Source organism: Macaca nemestrina, chromosome 14, assembly GCF_043159975.1.
Source record: "Macaca nemestrina isolate mMacNem1 chromosome 14, mMacNem.hap1, whole genome shotgun sequence".
Lineage (NCBI taxonomy): Eukaryota > Metazoa > Chordata > Mammalia > Primates > Cercopithecidae > Macaca > Macaca nemestrina.
The window spans coordinates 71,037,709-71,053,305 of NC_092138.1; the positions used below are offsets into that span (position 1 = coordinate 71,037,709).

The 15,597-nt window shown below is 41.3% G+C and overlaps 1 protein-coding gene across 4 annotated transcripts in view; it reads left to right on the plus strand.

Annotated features, from left to right (window-relative positions):
• Positions 1–14,775, plus strand: part of LOC105480971 (Myb/SANT DNA binding domain containing 3) — a 29,590-nt gene extending 14,815 nt beyond the window's left edge. For all 4 annotated transcript variants that reach the window (XM_071078086.1, XM_071078083.1, XM_071078085.1 and 1 more), the window contains 2 exons: positions 628–1,078; positions 9,211–14,775. In XM_071078086.1, the coding sequence (XP_070934187.1) occupies positions 661–1,078; positions 9,211–9,620 (828 nt within the window). In that variant the 5' untranslated portion in view covers positions 628–660 and the 3' untranslated portion in view covers positions 9,621–14,775. The remainder of the gene's footprint in view (positions 1–627; positions 1,079–9,210) is intronic.
• Positions 14,776–15,597: the final 822 nt, after the last annotated feature.

Below are 15,597 nucleotides of genomic sequence, written 5' to 3' on the forward strand. Positions count from 1 at the left end.
GATTTGGGGGAAAAATCAGTTGCCTAACATGAAAGAAAACTCAATTAAGAAATCAGAGTCTAGACCGGGCACGGTGGCTCACGCCTGTAATCCCAGCACTTTGGGAGGCCGAGGCAGGCAGATCACTTAGGGTCAGGAGTTCGAGACCAGCCTGGCCAACATGGTGAAACCCTGTCTCTACCAAAACTACAAAAAAAAAAAAAAAAAAATTAGCTGGGCGTGGTGACAGGTGCCTGTAATCCCAGCTATTCGGGAGGCTGAGGCAGGAGAATTGCCTGAACCCAGGAGGTGGAGGTTGCTGTGAGCTCAGATCGTGCCACTGCACTCCAGCCTGGGCGACAAGAGTGAGACTCCATTTCAAAAAAAAAAAAAAAGTTCAACTTTTCTTTTTTTGCTGTTATATACCAGATAGTCACAGTATAGCTAGCAATCCAGTTTGAAGTAAAACCCCATTCCTAGTACATTTCTAAATATTCTCCAGAGTCCTGAATATCATAATTCAACATGAATGAAAAAGAAAGTACTGTATTTCAGACAAGGGAATCAAGTCAGGAATTAAGCTTCAGTGATTCGTAGGCATTGTTTTTGCTGGAGTTGGTAATCATTGCTTCAAACTTCCTTTTACAGGATAGCTAGCGGCCAGGAGAAATATAGTGGAAAATGCAAAACAACGAAATTATAAAGCCTGCCAAATACTTCTCAGAATTGGAAAAGAGCATCCTGCTGGCTTTAGTAGAAAAGTATAAATATGTGCTGGAATGTAAGAAAAGCGATGCGCGAACTATTGCCCTTAAGCAGCGTACCTGGCAGGCGCTGGCCCACGAATACAACTCTCAGCCCAGCGTGTCCCTGCGGGATTTCAAACAGCTGAAGAAGTGCTGGGAGAACATCAAGGCTCGGACCAAAAAAATTATGGCCCATGAAAGGAGAGAGAAAGTGAAACGGAGCGTCAGCCCTCTCCTGAGTACCCACGTCCTAGGGAAGGAGAAGATCGCCAGCATGCTGCCGGAGCAGCTCTACTTCCTGCAGAGCCCCCCGGAGGAGGAGCCCGAATACCACCCCGACGCCTCGGCCCAAGGTATCCGTTCCTGATGCCAGTGTGCACGCTCTCACTGGGTACCTGTTTGACATTTTAATTTTAAAATCCTCCATTTTGAGGGAACTTCTGAAAATGAAACTTTTGTATCAAACTCGTTTTTCCTAATTCAAGATCTCAGGATTATATAGGACATTCAAAGTCATATAGAGGTGGGCGCAGTGGCACGCCTGTAATCCCAGCACTTTGGGAGGCTGAGGCAGGAGGATGGCTTGAGCCCAGGAATTTGAGACCACCCTGGGCAACAAAGTGAGACCCCCATTTCTACAAAAAATAGAAAAAATTAGCCGGGTGTGGTAGCGTGCACCTGTAATTCCAGATACTTGGGAGGCTGAGACTGCAGGATCACTTGAGCCTGGGAGGTGGAAGCTGCAGTGAACTGCACCACTGCACTCCAGCCTGGGTGACAGAGTGAGACCCTGTCTCAAAAAAAAAAAAGTATCTAAAAACAAAAGTACTTGTTTACATCATTGTGCTAACTCTCTTCGAGACTTTATTATTAAACATAAAGAAAAATAAGGAACTGCATTAATGGAGTTCTCATTTGTGAGGTGCTGCAGTTGCCTATCAACCTATCTCAAATATGTTAAAGAGAATTTTATGAAGATTTATATTCATCCACTCCATTTCACTTTTTTCAAAAAATATTTTTGGAGGTCCTTATTATTTGCAAAGCATTGCAGTAGGCCACTCAAAAGGCCATATTAAAAGAGCCAACTGGCTGGGTGCTGAGGCTCACGCCTGTAATCCCAGCACTTTGGGAGTCTGAGGCAGGCGGATCACCTGAGGTTGGGAGTTTGAGACCAGCTTGACCAACATGGAGAAACCCCGTCTCTACTAAAAATACAAAATTAGCTGAGCATGGTGGCGCATGCCTGTAATCCCAGCTACTTGGGAGGCTGAGGCAGGAGAATCGCTTGAACCTGGGAGGCAGAGGTTGTGGTGAGCCAAGATAGTGCTATTGCACTCTAGCCTAGGCAACAAGACCAAAACTCTGTGTCAAAAAAAAAAAAAAAAAATCTCAAACTTTAAAAAAAGTGCGGAGACTAATACGATGAATGCCCGCTTTAGCATTCACCCAGATTAAAAACCAGCATTTTTAGCCATTATACTATTGTGATCCACAGTTTTGGTTTGTGGCACCCCAGGGATCTTGAAAAACTCCCCAAAAAATTAACTTTTAAGTTTAATATACTTCCATTAAAAAGAAAAAAATACGTCATACATAATTCTTAAGGAAAAAATCACTGTCATACAATGAAGGATGCAGTGATAGTGTGTCATGGCTTCAGAAGGTTGGAATTAAGGGACTATTGAAATGTCTCTAGGCAAGGGGAGGGTGGAAATGCACACAGATAAATTTCCAGCAATTCCTGCTTCTTTTCAGACAGGAAGTGGCCAGTTTATATAAAAATTTACTGCAGTTTTCTGAAAACAGACATTGAAGCAGAGGATGTTTCCTGGTGGGGGACAGAAGGTTGTTCATAAGTTGCGTCAGGGACCCAGCAAGCACTTCCCCAGGATAGTCTGGTTCTCAGCTTGCAGGATGGGAAATTCACTTGTCAGTGTCTCCAGAGTAGACTGAGCTCTGAGGGACTGGCTCCTGTTAATTAAGAGTAACAAGAAGCAGTCCAAAGCCAGGCATGTTATCTGTGTAGAGTGGAAAAGATAATTGCCAAGTGAATCAAATACATGTTTTTGATTAGCACCTTTTTTTCTGTCCTGTAGGCAGACGATCCTGGAGAAGCAAATTGTGATCAAAAGTTTGCTTACTGATCATTTGACCAAGGTTAAGTCCAGGAAGCCAGTTGGGTAACCGTAGTGGTTTATGTTATTAACTTCATGCATCGATTTCCAGTGTAGGAACCTTGTGTCTGGGTTTTGATCCCTGAGTTCCCAAGCCAGGGTACCTCCTAGCAGACACTTTATGGGGGCACTGTCAGCTCTCTTTCTTATGCCTCCTCATTGCTGCTTCTGTCATGCATGGACTCTCACTGCTAATTAATGGTGTCCTTGTTTTGGAGATGTTTATAGCTTTAGCCAGTTACTCTCTGTTCCTCTCCATCTTGCTGGCTTCAGAGCCATTTAGCTTCTGTGAGGCTGTGGAGGAGTGTGCTGGGGGAGGAGGGAATGGATCAGCAGGGCTGCTCTTTATATTGCATATGTTCCCTGGGAGATACTGCTGAGGACCATGCTGGTGTGAGCTGCTTTCTGTTCATTTTGCAAACCTGTGATCCAGATTATTGTATATTGATTTCATAGGGTTATTCTTAGGGGGCCTGGACAGTCTTATTTCCCCATTTTCAAATTCTGGGGTGGGATCTAGGAAAGTTCATCCCACAGATTTTTTTCTCTTTCTTTTTGGAAGAAATGATGTAATTCATTTACTCATAAACATAATGTATAAATTTTCAGCAGAAGGGAATAAAGGTACATTCTCAGTGTTTTCCTTGTAGTGACGTTTAATAGTGACTCAAGTATAAAGGGATTTATTTTAAATTGGATGTTTGTGTATAGATGACGCTGGGGACTCCTCTTTTTGCTGGTGATTATTAAAGCATAGCCAAATGCTCCTTGCTCCTGTGTCCAGGTCCTATCTGGACGGTGGTGGAGAACCTAGTGTGTCCAAAGGTAATCTGTTAATACTAGTAGGTATGGTACTGGAACTCTTTCTATACAGTAAAACAACTTTGAGTTCATTTCACTCATTTTGCATTTCAATTTTTTTTCAAAAAAGAGAAAGAAGCCTGGAATTGTCAGTCATCCTTTCTGGGTGTTGGTGGGAAAAAGGTGGAAAATCTGCTCTAGAGTTATGGCCCTCATTACATCTTGTGTATTTGACATAAGGAATGTGTGTATGTGTGATCTTTCTAACACTGTGCTGTCTAATACAGTTGTCACAAGCCACATGAGGCTCATAAGCACTTGAAATGTGGGTAGACCACATTAGGATGTGCTATAATTGCGCACACCACATTTTGAAGACTTAGTACCAAAAAATGTAAAAAAACCTCATTAAATAATTTTTATATTGTTACATGTTGAAACGATAATATTTTAGATATATTGGATTAAAAAATATGTTACCAAAATAAATTTCATCTTTTTTTTTCACTTTTCTAATGTTACTCTGAGGATATTTTAAATTATATATAAATAGCTTATATTGTCTTTCTGTTGGACAGAACTGTTCCAATACCTTACAGGGTACCTGTTACAGAATTAGGTACTCAGAAATTTGTTGGAATTTATGATAAAACTGTTAAACAGGATGGACTCTAATAGTATTCCACTAGAGGCCTCTCTGTAACTACTTTTTGGTATGAGATAGTTTCAACTGTGTCATCTTGATCACTGTCCCTTGGATATACTTAGCTTTGTCAATGACTTTCTAAAAATGTCCATCGTTTTCCAACACACTAGTCTTAAAATTTAAGTATAACACTTAGGTATATATTAATATTTGCAAAAAAACCCAATATCTCCTCTTTAAATATATTAAAACAATTTACACCCTGCAGATTTTATGATGTGTGATAATTTGGCTTTGACACTTATCTTCCATTATTTTGAGGGAAACTGTGTACAGAACCAATTAAGGGAGCCAACAAAATTTGCTAGGAGTGGCTGGGAGGCTAGGATAACCAAAAGTCAAATACATTTAAGAAAACTAAGCTTTGGAGTAGCACCCAAATGTCTTAGGATAATTTATATTTAATTTCACATTCTATGCTATAAAGTGATACTTGATAACTGTGAACATTTCTTAATAAATGCCATTATTATTATTGTTCAATCCTAATCTTTGGGGGTGAGATCTCTGGTACCAGAGGGCTGAATTACATTTCCAGTCATGGCACACCAGCCTCACTGGTCTGTGAAAAGCCTTTCTTTTGTTAGTTAGGTGTTTGCTCCATTTTTATTCCATGTTTTCATTTTCTTCTCCTGCACCTGAATCATTCTAACATGCTTACATATTCTTTTACATGTGTTTTGTGTGCATCTATTCTAAATTTATATAGATTTAAATTTGTGCTAGAGATACCATTTTCTCTGCTTTTTTCACTTAGAAGAGTCTTTTTAAGATCAGTTCCTAGGCTGGGCACAGTGGTTCATGCCTGTAATCCCAGCACTTTGGGAGGCCAAGGCAAACGGATCACTAGAGGTCAGGAGTTCAAGACCGTCGTGGCCAACATGGCAAAACTCCCATCTTTATTAAAACTACAAAAATTAGCCGGGCATGGTGGCGCACACCTGTAATCCCAGCTACTTGGGAGGCTGAGACAGGAGAATTGCTTGAACTCTGGAGGCGGAGATTGCAGTGAGCCAGTATTACACTACTGCACTCCAGCCTGGGTGCCAGAGCCAGACTTCGTCTAAAAAAAAAAAAAAAGATCAATTTATTGCAGTGTGTAAGTCTAGTTTCTTTCTTTTAGTTAATGTGTTATACTCCATAACATGCATCCACCCATCTTATTTATCCACTTTCCCAGGTAGCCTTATTTCCTGTATCTGGGGTTTGGCCTGTTTATAGTTTCCTTCCCATCCTTTTGCTGTCATGGTAGGTTTTTCCTGCTGATATTAAACTTACTCCAGTTGTCCAAGTGAAAGAACATCCCCTTGGCTTTCCTGGTCCCAGGAAAGCCGTTGGGATTTCCTACCCTTTTTGCATAAGATTGAGTTGTTTTCTCCTTCAGGTGGCTTTGTTTTGCCTCTGAGAGAGATTACATGGTGGGTATTTGCAGCACAGTGCCATTCCTAGGCTAGTCTTTTTCCAATTAAGAGAGGATTCTTCCCATCTGAACAGTAGTTTCTATTCATTGGAGCAAATATGTGTGTGAAAGTTAATTAACTATACCATCGGGCCTCTTTAGTTGAAAGCCCCATCTTCTGCCAGAGTCTTCTTAAGAGGCCTGGCTTTTTTTCCTTTAAAATTTGGATGTTAGCACACATTTAAACTAAAAAGAATGGTGTTAAAGAAGAGTCATTTTTCTCCTCCCAGACGCAAACATACTGCCTTTTTATGTTCACAGCTCTAGAAATTTAGAGATCGAAATGCATGATACATACCCATATTCTTAATAAGAGATGGTTTTATAGTGGATACAATTTGGAGGCTGCATTTTAAGATACGTAAGTGATCAGCTAAGCAAGTGGAAGAGTGGGAGGCTGATTATTGTAGTGGTTGAGTTTGGATTTTAGAGTCATACAGACTTAGATTAGAATCCTGGTTCTTTCAACTAGCCATGTGACCTTGGATATTATATTTGGTTTTCTATAATAATACCTCCCTCATAGGGTAAGGATTAGATGAGGTAATGCTGTAAAGCACTAGCCTAGAACCTGGTTAGCTGCTCAAAAAACAGTAGGTGCTATCATCATCATCATCATCATCACTGTCATCATCAGGTCTCTAAAGCCTGGAATTGTTGAGATGAAAGTGAACATTTAGAAATTGGAAGAGGCTGGCGCAGTGGCTCACGCCTATAATCCCAGCATTCTGGGAGCCAAGGCGGGTAGATCGCTTGAACTCAGGAGTTTGAGACCAGCCTGGGCAACCTGGCAAAACCCCGTCTCTACCAAAAAATGCAAAAAATTAACCAGGCTTGGTGGTGCATGCCTGTAGTCCCAGCTAGTTGGAGGCTGAAATAGGAGGGTCACTTGAGCCTGGAAGCCAGAGATTGCAGTGAGTTGAGATTGCGCCGCTGCACTCCAGCCTGGGTGACACAGTGAGACCCCATCTCACCAAAAAAAAAGAGGAAGAAGAAGAAGAAGAAATTAAAGAAATTGGGTGAGACAGCAGCATTGTTAGGGGATGAACTTTAAGGACTCAGAGGAGTATCCAGAACTATCCCCTGGAATGAAATCAAAGAGAAAAGAGACTAGAGGTACCACAAAATGTCTAATGTGTCCAGTCTTTAAAGAAGACATTTTCCAGAATGTCTTCCTTTCTAGATCCAGAACTAGAAAGGAAACAGGTGAGGTAATGCTCTTTGCAGTTGAAGCTCACACCTGAGGGCCCTATTCTCAGTGTTAAGCCTCTCCCATTCCTTTGTCCTGTGCCTTGGATACCCACACAGAGCACTGTTCCCTCTCTGTGGTTGGGCGTGTTAGGAGGTATGTGACCCACTGCAGGTAATTCATCCCATACACATTTCTTACATGCCCAGCACTATACCAGGCCCTGTGCCGGGTTCTACATGAGGATGAGCAGAAGCAATCTCTGTCTTAAAGTTCTCAGAGACTTAAAAGGGAGGTAAACTGCCAGTTTTAACAAGTGTTCTGCCAGAGATAGGCCCAGGAGGCAGTGGGAGCATGAAGGAAGAGCTGTCTTTGAGGCCAGAGCTGTCTCCGGGAAAGATTTCCAAGAGACATTTTCATTATTTCTGAATGGCACAGAAGTGTTTTTTTTTTTTTTTTAACCTTCTCTTCCAGAAGTAAGATTTTTACCTTTTCTTTAATCATAATTACAGACTAGTTATGGTTGTTACTTTACCTCTTGGAGTGGAATAATTAAACAGTAGCCATTTTCCTGTTATTAACAGGGTATTATGAATTAGGTTTCCCCCAGTAGCTGTTAGCATTCCCAGCATCTCATCTTCCAGAATAATGGAGTGGACGTAATAATGTAATCAACTCTGTTAATAAATTGGCATTGTTTTTCTCCAAGGAGAAGATTCTCATTATTGGAAATGTAAAGCTTCTCAAGAAAGCCTTAGAGTCACAGCTAGAAGACTCCATGGGTTAGTGGAGTTAGTGGTTTCTTTATTGCAACTCCCTTAATTGACACTGATGTTACTGCTCTATTAAGAAATCAGGGCAAACATAGCACCTACCAAACATGGTATCCTTTTGCATCCATATACTCTTCGTTTTATATTCAAGGGTTCAGCCAATAAACATTTACTAGGCATCCACTGTGTACCAAACAAAGTAATTAGTACCCAAGGATTAAAAAAAGAGAATGTCATGGTGCCAATACTAGTGTGTGTTAAGTGCTGTAACAGAAGAGTACATATAAAGGAGAGACCTGAGGTTTCACAGAGCAAGCAGCATTGGTTTTGAATGAGTAGGAGTTTGGGGGAGGTTAAAAAAGCAAGACTACAGTAAGTGGAGGGACAGATAGCCTAACTTTAAGCAGAAGGAACAGTGAAACAGAATTATGAAAAAAAGCATGACCTTATAAAGGATGTGAGTAGCTTGTGGTAGGAGTGAAGGGTACACAGGGCATTTGGAAGAGTCAGACTAGAAAGGAAGGTCAGCATCAGGTTATGAGTTTACTTAGGGTAGATTAAGAACAGAGCCACGGATGGGAACCCCCAGGAGAATATGAAAAGGTAACAGGTGAGTACAGCAAGAGTCTCTGTACATCAAGAAGACTTGAGAAGGAGCAATCAGAGAGGAAGGCATCTTAGAAATTAGGCGAGTCATGGTTCAGAAGCTAATGGAGGAAAGAAATTTCAAGGATAGTCAAGTACCAGAGATAGGTTGAATAAGAGGGACATTGAAAACTCCCCAGATGGCAGTGCTGGAGAGTAAAGGGAAAATGTTTGTGAGGGAGTTAAGCCAGGGAATGTAGGCTCATCTTTCAAGGAACAGCATTTACAAGATGGCTCTCCAGGGTAAGGGCTAACACCTGTGACCAGGAAACAGCAATAGCACTCTTGCAAAGATTATACATATGTGTTCATAGCTGAATGAGAAGTTGGCAAAGGATGATCAGACTGATAGAGAACTTACTTTGAAGATCCACACTGGCCTTGCATTGTGGTCCTACGCTCATCAGAGTTGGGCACATTTCAGTTTAGAATATCAACATAACAAGGTCTCCGATTCTTGATAAGCATGGTTTCTGACAACGGATCCCATACTTCGAAGTTCTAGGAAATAACCTAACAAAACCCCTTGTCATTATTTCTTAAGAAAAAATTGCTTTTGATTTGTGGGTTTTTAAATAGTCAGGTGTTGCTAGGGTGCCTGTAGACATGAAGGCCAAAGCAGACATGGTTTTAGATACATCCTGTAATGAAGGACCCTGTCATTTGAAATAGGATTGGTTTTTTTTCTCTGCCTGTAAAATCTTTGAACATATGTTTTCTGCTACTGTTTTTCAGAATCATTTGCTGTTTCAAATAGAGAACTGTGCGATGATGAGAAAGAGTTCATACATTTTCCAGTATGTGAGGGGACCTCTCAACCTGAACCCTCGTGTTCAGCTGTCAGAATAACAGCCAATAAAAACTACAGGAGCAAAACCTCTCAGGAAGGTGCTTTAAAAAAGATGCATGAGGAAGAACACCATCAACAAATGTCCATCTTACAACTGCAACTGATACAAATGAATGAGGTGCATGTGGCCAAAATCCAGCAGATAGAGCGAGAGTGTGAGATGGCAGAGGAGGAACACAGGATAAAAATGGAAGTTCTCAATAAAAAGAAGATGTATTGGGAAAGAAAACTACAAACTTTTACCAAGGAATGGCCTGTTTCCTCATTTAACCGGCCCTTTCCCAATTCGCCCTAAGACTTTGGGGGTGGCTCTCTTGTAATTAATCTGTGTTGGCAAAGAATGTTTGGAACATGGACTTGCGGTCAGTAACCTGTAACAGAGCTACAACTAGGAAAATTAGAGTGGTAGTAGTCACTTATTTAAGAATTCATTCAGGTAAACAGCTGCACCCTCTGTACCCCTTAAGTGGCAAAGAAGCTGTTATAGTCTTCTGAAAATTATCACTATGAGTGCTATAATTCTGAATGTAATGTCTCTTAATTAGAATTCATACAAGAACCACATGTGAGTGTTGTTGTTGTTTTTTGTTTGTTTTTTGTTTTTTGTTTTTTAATCAAATGCAAGTGTGACTATAAAGGAGTGTGGCTGTTTTTTTTTGTTTTTGTTTTTGTTTTTGTTTCTTTTTAAACAGACAGCAGAACTTTTCTATCCAAATGAATGCCCTCCCGTCGAAAGTGACTGTCCTGGGAGGCTACACGTTTCTTCAGTGGTGATGCTGTTGCTCAAACTTGCTAGAGGTCTTCAGGGAACCTCCATGAGAGCTGCCACACTTTTTAAATTTTCTCAGTATCATCCTCTGAGTATGGATTTTCTGTTTTTAAACAGCCCAGTGTTTAGAAGGGTATTTTCTAATGTGGCTCATAAACCACCTCTTAAGGCCTTTTCTTTTCTAAATAATTCTCCAACAATGGTAGTTCTGTTGGAACTAAGGATGTAACTACTTTGAGGGAGAAATGTTTGTTTAGATTTCTACATTCTGGTATGTGGGTTTTATTAAAAAAAGAAAGACTTGCAATTTTATAGTCACACTGTGTATGTTTTTTAAAGGTGCTGCCTTCCCAGCTGTGCTCCACTCTTTGTCTTCTCTCTGTAGTTTCCTCCCAGCTTTGTACTACTGAGTTGATGGTTGCCCTTGCTTTTAGTCTTTAGCTACCAAAGGAAAGGCCCTTCCCTCGCCATGCTGATGGTGCTAGCCAGTAGTAATACTTTGTAGCTGGCATTACATAGTTAGCATTGGGCCTTTTGAGAATCCATTACCAACATATTTGGAAATATGGATTGATAAATGGATATTTTGACTGAGCTGCAGTATAGCTTCTCCTGTAGCCTCTTGTTAAAAACAGCCCTGGGAGTTGGGGACAGCAGTAGTTGGAAGCAGCAAAGTGACACTTAAGTACCAAGGCAGATCAGCAGTTTCTGACAATGAAAGTTCAAGGCCATGTGGTGGGGAAGGAGGAGTATACGTGGCAGAGTCCACATAAGTGATACAGGCCTTGGAATCGGGGCCTGAATTCTAAGCTCAACTCTCCCTCAAGTTGCTGTATGAATGTGGGTAACTCCTTTTAACCCTTGGTGTGGTGTTTCCTGTCCACAGAACAAGGGAGTTGGGCTAGATAATGTTCCGAGTCTCTTACAACTTCTTGGCTATGGAGTGGTCTGTATAGTCTTAGATGGGTACTGCCCACATCATAATCAGCTGGAGAGCATGAGTCAATAGGGAGAAATTGTTTACTGCAATGGCTAAGCTTCCCTCCTGCATAATTTTGGAATTTGAGGGCTGGGGACCGTAAGTTTGGTAAGGTACACATATACTTGCTATTTATGCATAGCACACAACTTAAAACAGGTATGAATTTATTTTTAACACTGAATTATATTTTCAATGTCTCAAAGGAACTGGTTATTTGAAGAAAGCCTGTGAAGACTAGTCTTCTTTGAAAGAAAAGATCCTTTTGTGAGGATTTATGTTCTTAATTTAGTTTTTACCAAATGAACCCTTTTAGAGAAAGAAGCATCGGGATAAAGTCCCAATCTTCAGTGGTTTGTGGAAGACAGAACCAGATGCTTCATGCCCTCCTACCCTTTTAGGATTAGGACAGGGAACAGCAGACCCTAAACATACATGTGAACTGAGCAAAGATTGCCTTTGCTTCACCTATTGACACATCTAAGAACCTCATTAATATAGAGAGTACAGAGTGGAGTCTGAGATTCAACATTTCTTACAAGTTCCTGGTTTATGCCAGTTATACTTGTCTGGTTACCACACTTCTGAATAGCAAGGTTTCAGAGGACTCTATGAAGTTTTTATTTCTCAGAAATTTGGCTTAGGTACATCTTTACATACAGTGGTGCTAGATATTATTCTCTCAGAACTTACAACTTAACCACACAACAATGCAGAAGAACACAAAAAATGCTTGCACACAGTAGTGTATTTTAATGGAACTATAAAAGCATTGAACTGATTCCTAACTTTATGTATAAAGGATAAACCAGCAGCCTAAAGCACCTTGCTCTACTGTTAATGGTACTTATGAGTTTCTAACAGTAGCTTCCAACCTTGGCTATGCATTAGAAATAGCATTTTATAAATAATTAGTCCCACTGCGTCCCACTTCCAGAGGATTCTGATTCAATTTACCTGGGCTGGGTCCTTGTCCTCTGTATTTTTCCGAAGCTTTACAGGAGATTATGATGCATAATTGGGATTGAGAATCACTGATATAGCATTCACAAATGGGTCTCATTTTTTTCTTCATCCCGTGAGGCTGTGCAGAAGGAAGGAAATGACACTCAAAGAAGAACCACCTGGTGTCAAGCCCATAGCTAGCGAATGGCAAAGCAGAACCTCAATCCCAGATTTCTTGACTCCAAAATATATAGCCCAAACTGCCTGCCCTTGTCCCATTCCTTGAGCTCTATCATGGATTGGTTTTATCCTGAGAGTCAGATCACATTACAGGGTACTTGTTGCAGTGTCTCCATTTGTGAACAAGTATATCACAATTCATTTCACTTTTGAGCAGTTTCTTACCTGAGGTAGAAATGCAATAACCGTTTCTTAGTAGGTGCTGTAAGGGATAGACAGGTAAATATTAAGACACAGTTCATCATCCCCCACCTTGGCAAATCATGGACACAGCCCAGTAGGGAATATAAGAGTTGTACACAGCTATCATGTGCGTGATCACTGCATGTCTTCAAAGTGCGTTTGTACCTCAGCAGAGAGCTCAGAAGCATGAAGAAAGTCCTCATGGAGGAGATGGCAGTGGAGCTAAGTCTTCAGAGCTGGCATTTTGGCAGGTGGAGGTTTGGAAACAGAAGAACTTCACTAGATGCAAGGTCCTGTTGAAGATTCAAGATAATGAGACACATAATTGAGAGGGAGTGAGAGCATGGGGAATTTCTGAGTTGGGGCAGTAACATGATCAGAACTGTACTACAGGAAGAAAAGTAGAAGAAGAATTGAGTGGAGAGAAGACTGGAGTAGGGGATACCAGGTAGGAGGGTTTGTCCCTGGTTAGGATGAGATGACAGCAGGACCCAGAAGAGGTTGCACTAAAAACCAGAGAGACAGCCGGGTACAGTGGCTCACACCTGTAATCCCAGCACATTGGGAGGCCGAGGCGGCTGGATCACTTGAGGTCAGGAGTTCATGACCAGCCTGGCCAACATGGTGAAACCCAGTCTCTACTAAACGTACAAAAAAATAGCCGGACGTGGTGGCGGGCGCCTGTAATCCTAGCTACTTGGTAGGCTAAGGCAAGAGAATCGCTTGAACCCAGAAGGTGGAGGTTGCAGTGAGCCAAGATTGCACCATTGCACTCCAGCCTGGGTAACGAGCGAAACTCCGTCTCAAAAACAAAACAAAACAAAACAAAACAAAAACCAAAAAACCACAAGGGAGACCAGTGCGAAGGGCATTGCCAAAGTGGCATCAGTAAGGCTTGGCAGTTGACCTTGTTTGTTGGAGAGAAGGGATAAGATTTTAAAGCTACATGTCTGAAAGAATGATGCTGCTGATCAAAATAAAGGAAGAAAGGATGTATTTCTGGCTCCAACCTGTCCTAGGAAGGCCTAGACACAGATCAGTGCTATGCCTCCCTCTCAACCTCAAACACCAACACCTCCATGCATTTCCTCTTTGGCTACTATGTCTTTTCCCTAACTTCTGCTTTTTCAGCTCTCTGGGCTGCCACTTCCACCTGTTCATCTGACTTAGACCCTCCCTGCTGGGTCCTTGGTCATCTACTCATTTGGTGCTTCCTCTGCCATCAGTACCTCCATTGCAGCTAGTGGTATGTAAATCACCATCTCTTATATTTGCTTCCCACTAGAAAGATCAGGAGAAGTTATTTCTTTCCCTTGTGCTCCAATTTTTCTCTAGACAGTTGGTATCCATAATTTTAAAAAAAGTTCCTTGTTGTATAAACAAGCATTGGCTGAGAGGGGCTGTTAATCCACATCATGTCCCTTTTATAAAAATTCATGCATGGAATCCTACATTGTTATGCATCAAAATCTCCCGAAATGTCTTAGGATTTTTGCAGTGAGAATATTAAATGCATTGTTTTGTTTTGAAGAGACTAGACGTGCAGAGGAAGAGAGGTGGCATGGTGGGAGGGTACATTTGAGTTGTCAACAGCCTCTGCGGTGTCAGATCAATTACATCAGCACTTGGACTGGACCACAGGAAAGGAATGATTCTGCCTCCTGGGAATGTCAGAAGGACCTGATGATTATAGTTGGCAAAGCAATGAGGAGTGGCTTTGAATGTCATTGCTAAGAATTACCCTTTGAGTAGCATTTCTGGATGTCTGAGCTTTTCAAATGACACTTCTTTTCTGCTGTGGCTTTCCTTTCTGTTGGACTGGTTCCCAGAGGGTCGTCTTGTTTGTCCTTGCCCTTGCTTTTGTATCAGTTCATGTTTTCTCTTCTGTCATCTTCCTTCCCAGCCCTGTTTCTCTGCCTCCTCCTTCTGCACTCACAACAGCCTCCCCTCTCCCCTGTTTAGAGGTGGAAGCATGTAAGAATGCGTGTGAGTGGGATGCTTGCCAAAGGACAGCATATTCAACATCTGGTATCAACAAGGTAACATTTAGCCTTAGACTAGCCAAACTACTGATGACCTGCTTCAATGCTGCATCTGCTGCTTTTTGTGTTGATGGTACTCAGAAATCATGAGAAAGGTCTTCAGTGATCCATGACTGCAACAAATCATTTTCCTAATTGTGCCGTATATCATGCCCCTCAACACAACTTACTAATCTCTGCCTCAGTTCCTCCATCTGTGAAAGTGGTGTAATACTTATCTACCTCCCTTGAATGTTGTGAAGATTAGTATATGTTGGTAAAGCACTTTTAAAATAAAGAATGATATAAAGCATTTTAATATAATTGTTGTCTTTGGGATGTGGGTGCCCTCCTGTAGAGAGGCTGCCCTGTCGGGGAAGTATCCCAGGTGTACCATGGTTTAGGAACACCCAGTGTATAAAACTTCCAGTGTAACAAAAACAAGAGTGTGATTGTTTCCTTTCTTTCTTTTTTAACCTCATCTCAGGCTCTACTTTCAGATTACTTTCTTTATGAAAAATTTCAACATGGCATTTCTTTAAATAGGCTTTTGGTGCATTTAGCATGAGATTCAATTTATAGAAGTGATTTATGCAAGATTTAAAAGAACACATCTATTGAACCTCTATTACCCAATGTAACTGTTGGGTTTGCAAGCTGATCATTAATCTAACAGTGAAGTTTATCATCATTAGGTGGAAAACTTTGGTTTCTGCATTATCCAGATGTCCAGATTGTATATGAAAGTTCTCTCACTGTAGGTACTGATTGGAACGGACAGAATGGTGATCTTGTTACTTCCGAATGAGAGGATCTGCAGTTCCTCTTCTAAAATGCCCTTACAGCACAGCCAGTTTTGGGGGAAAGGACTAACCACATATGCTCACTAAAGGGCTGACAGTCAGTCCATGAGACAGGAAAATGGAATATAGGTTCTCTTTCTTGACTCCTGGTGACTGCTAAGAGATTTAAGTCAGCTCTGGTCTGTTTTCTTTTCTATGGGTTTGTTGGGAGGAAAATTCAAAATCCTGTTATTTAAGAGATTGGTTTTTTTATGGCTGGGCGTGGTGGCTCCCAGCACTTTGGGAGGCTGAGGCTGGTGGATCATGAGGTCAGGAATTCGAGACCAGCCTGG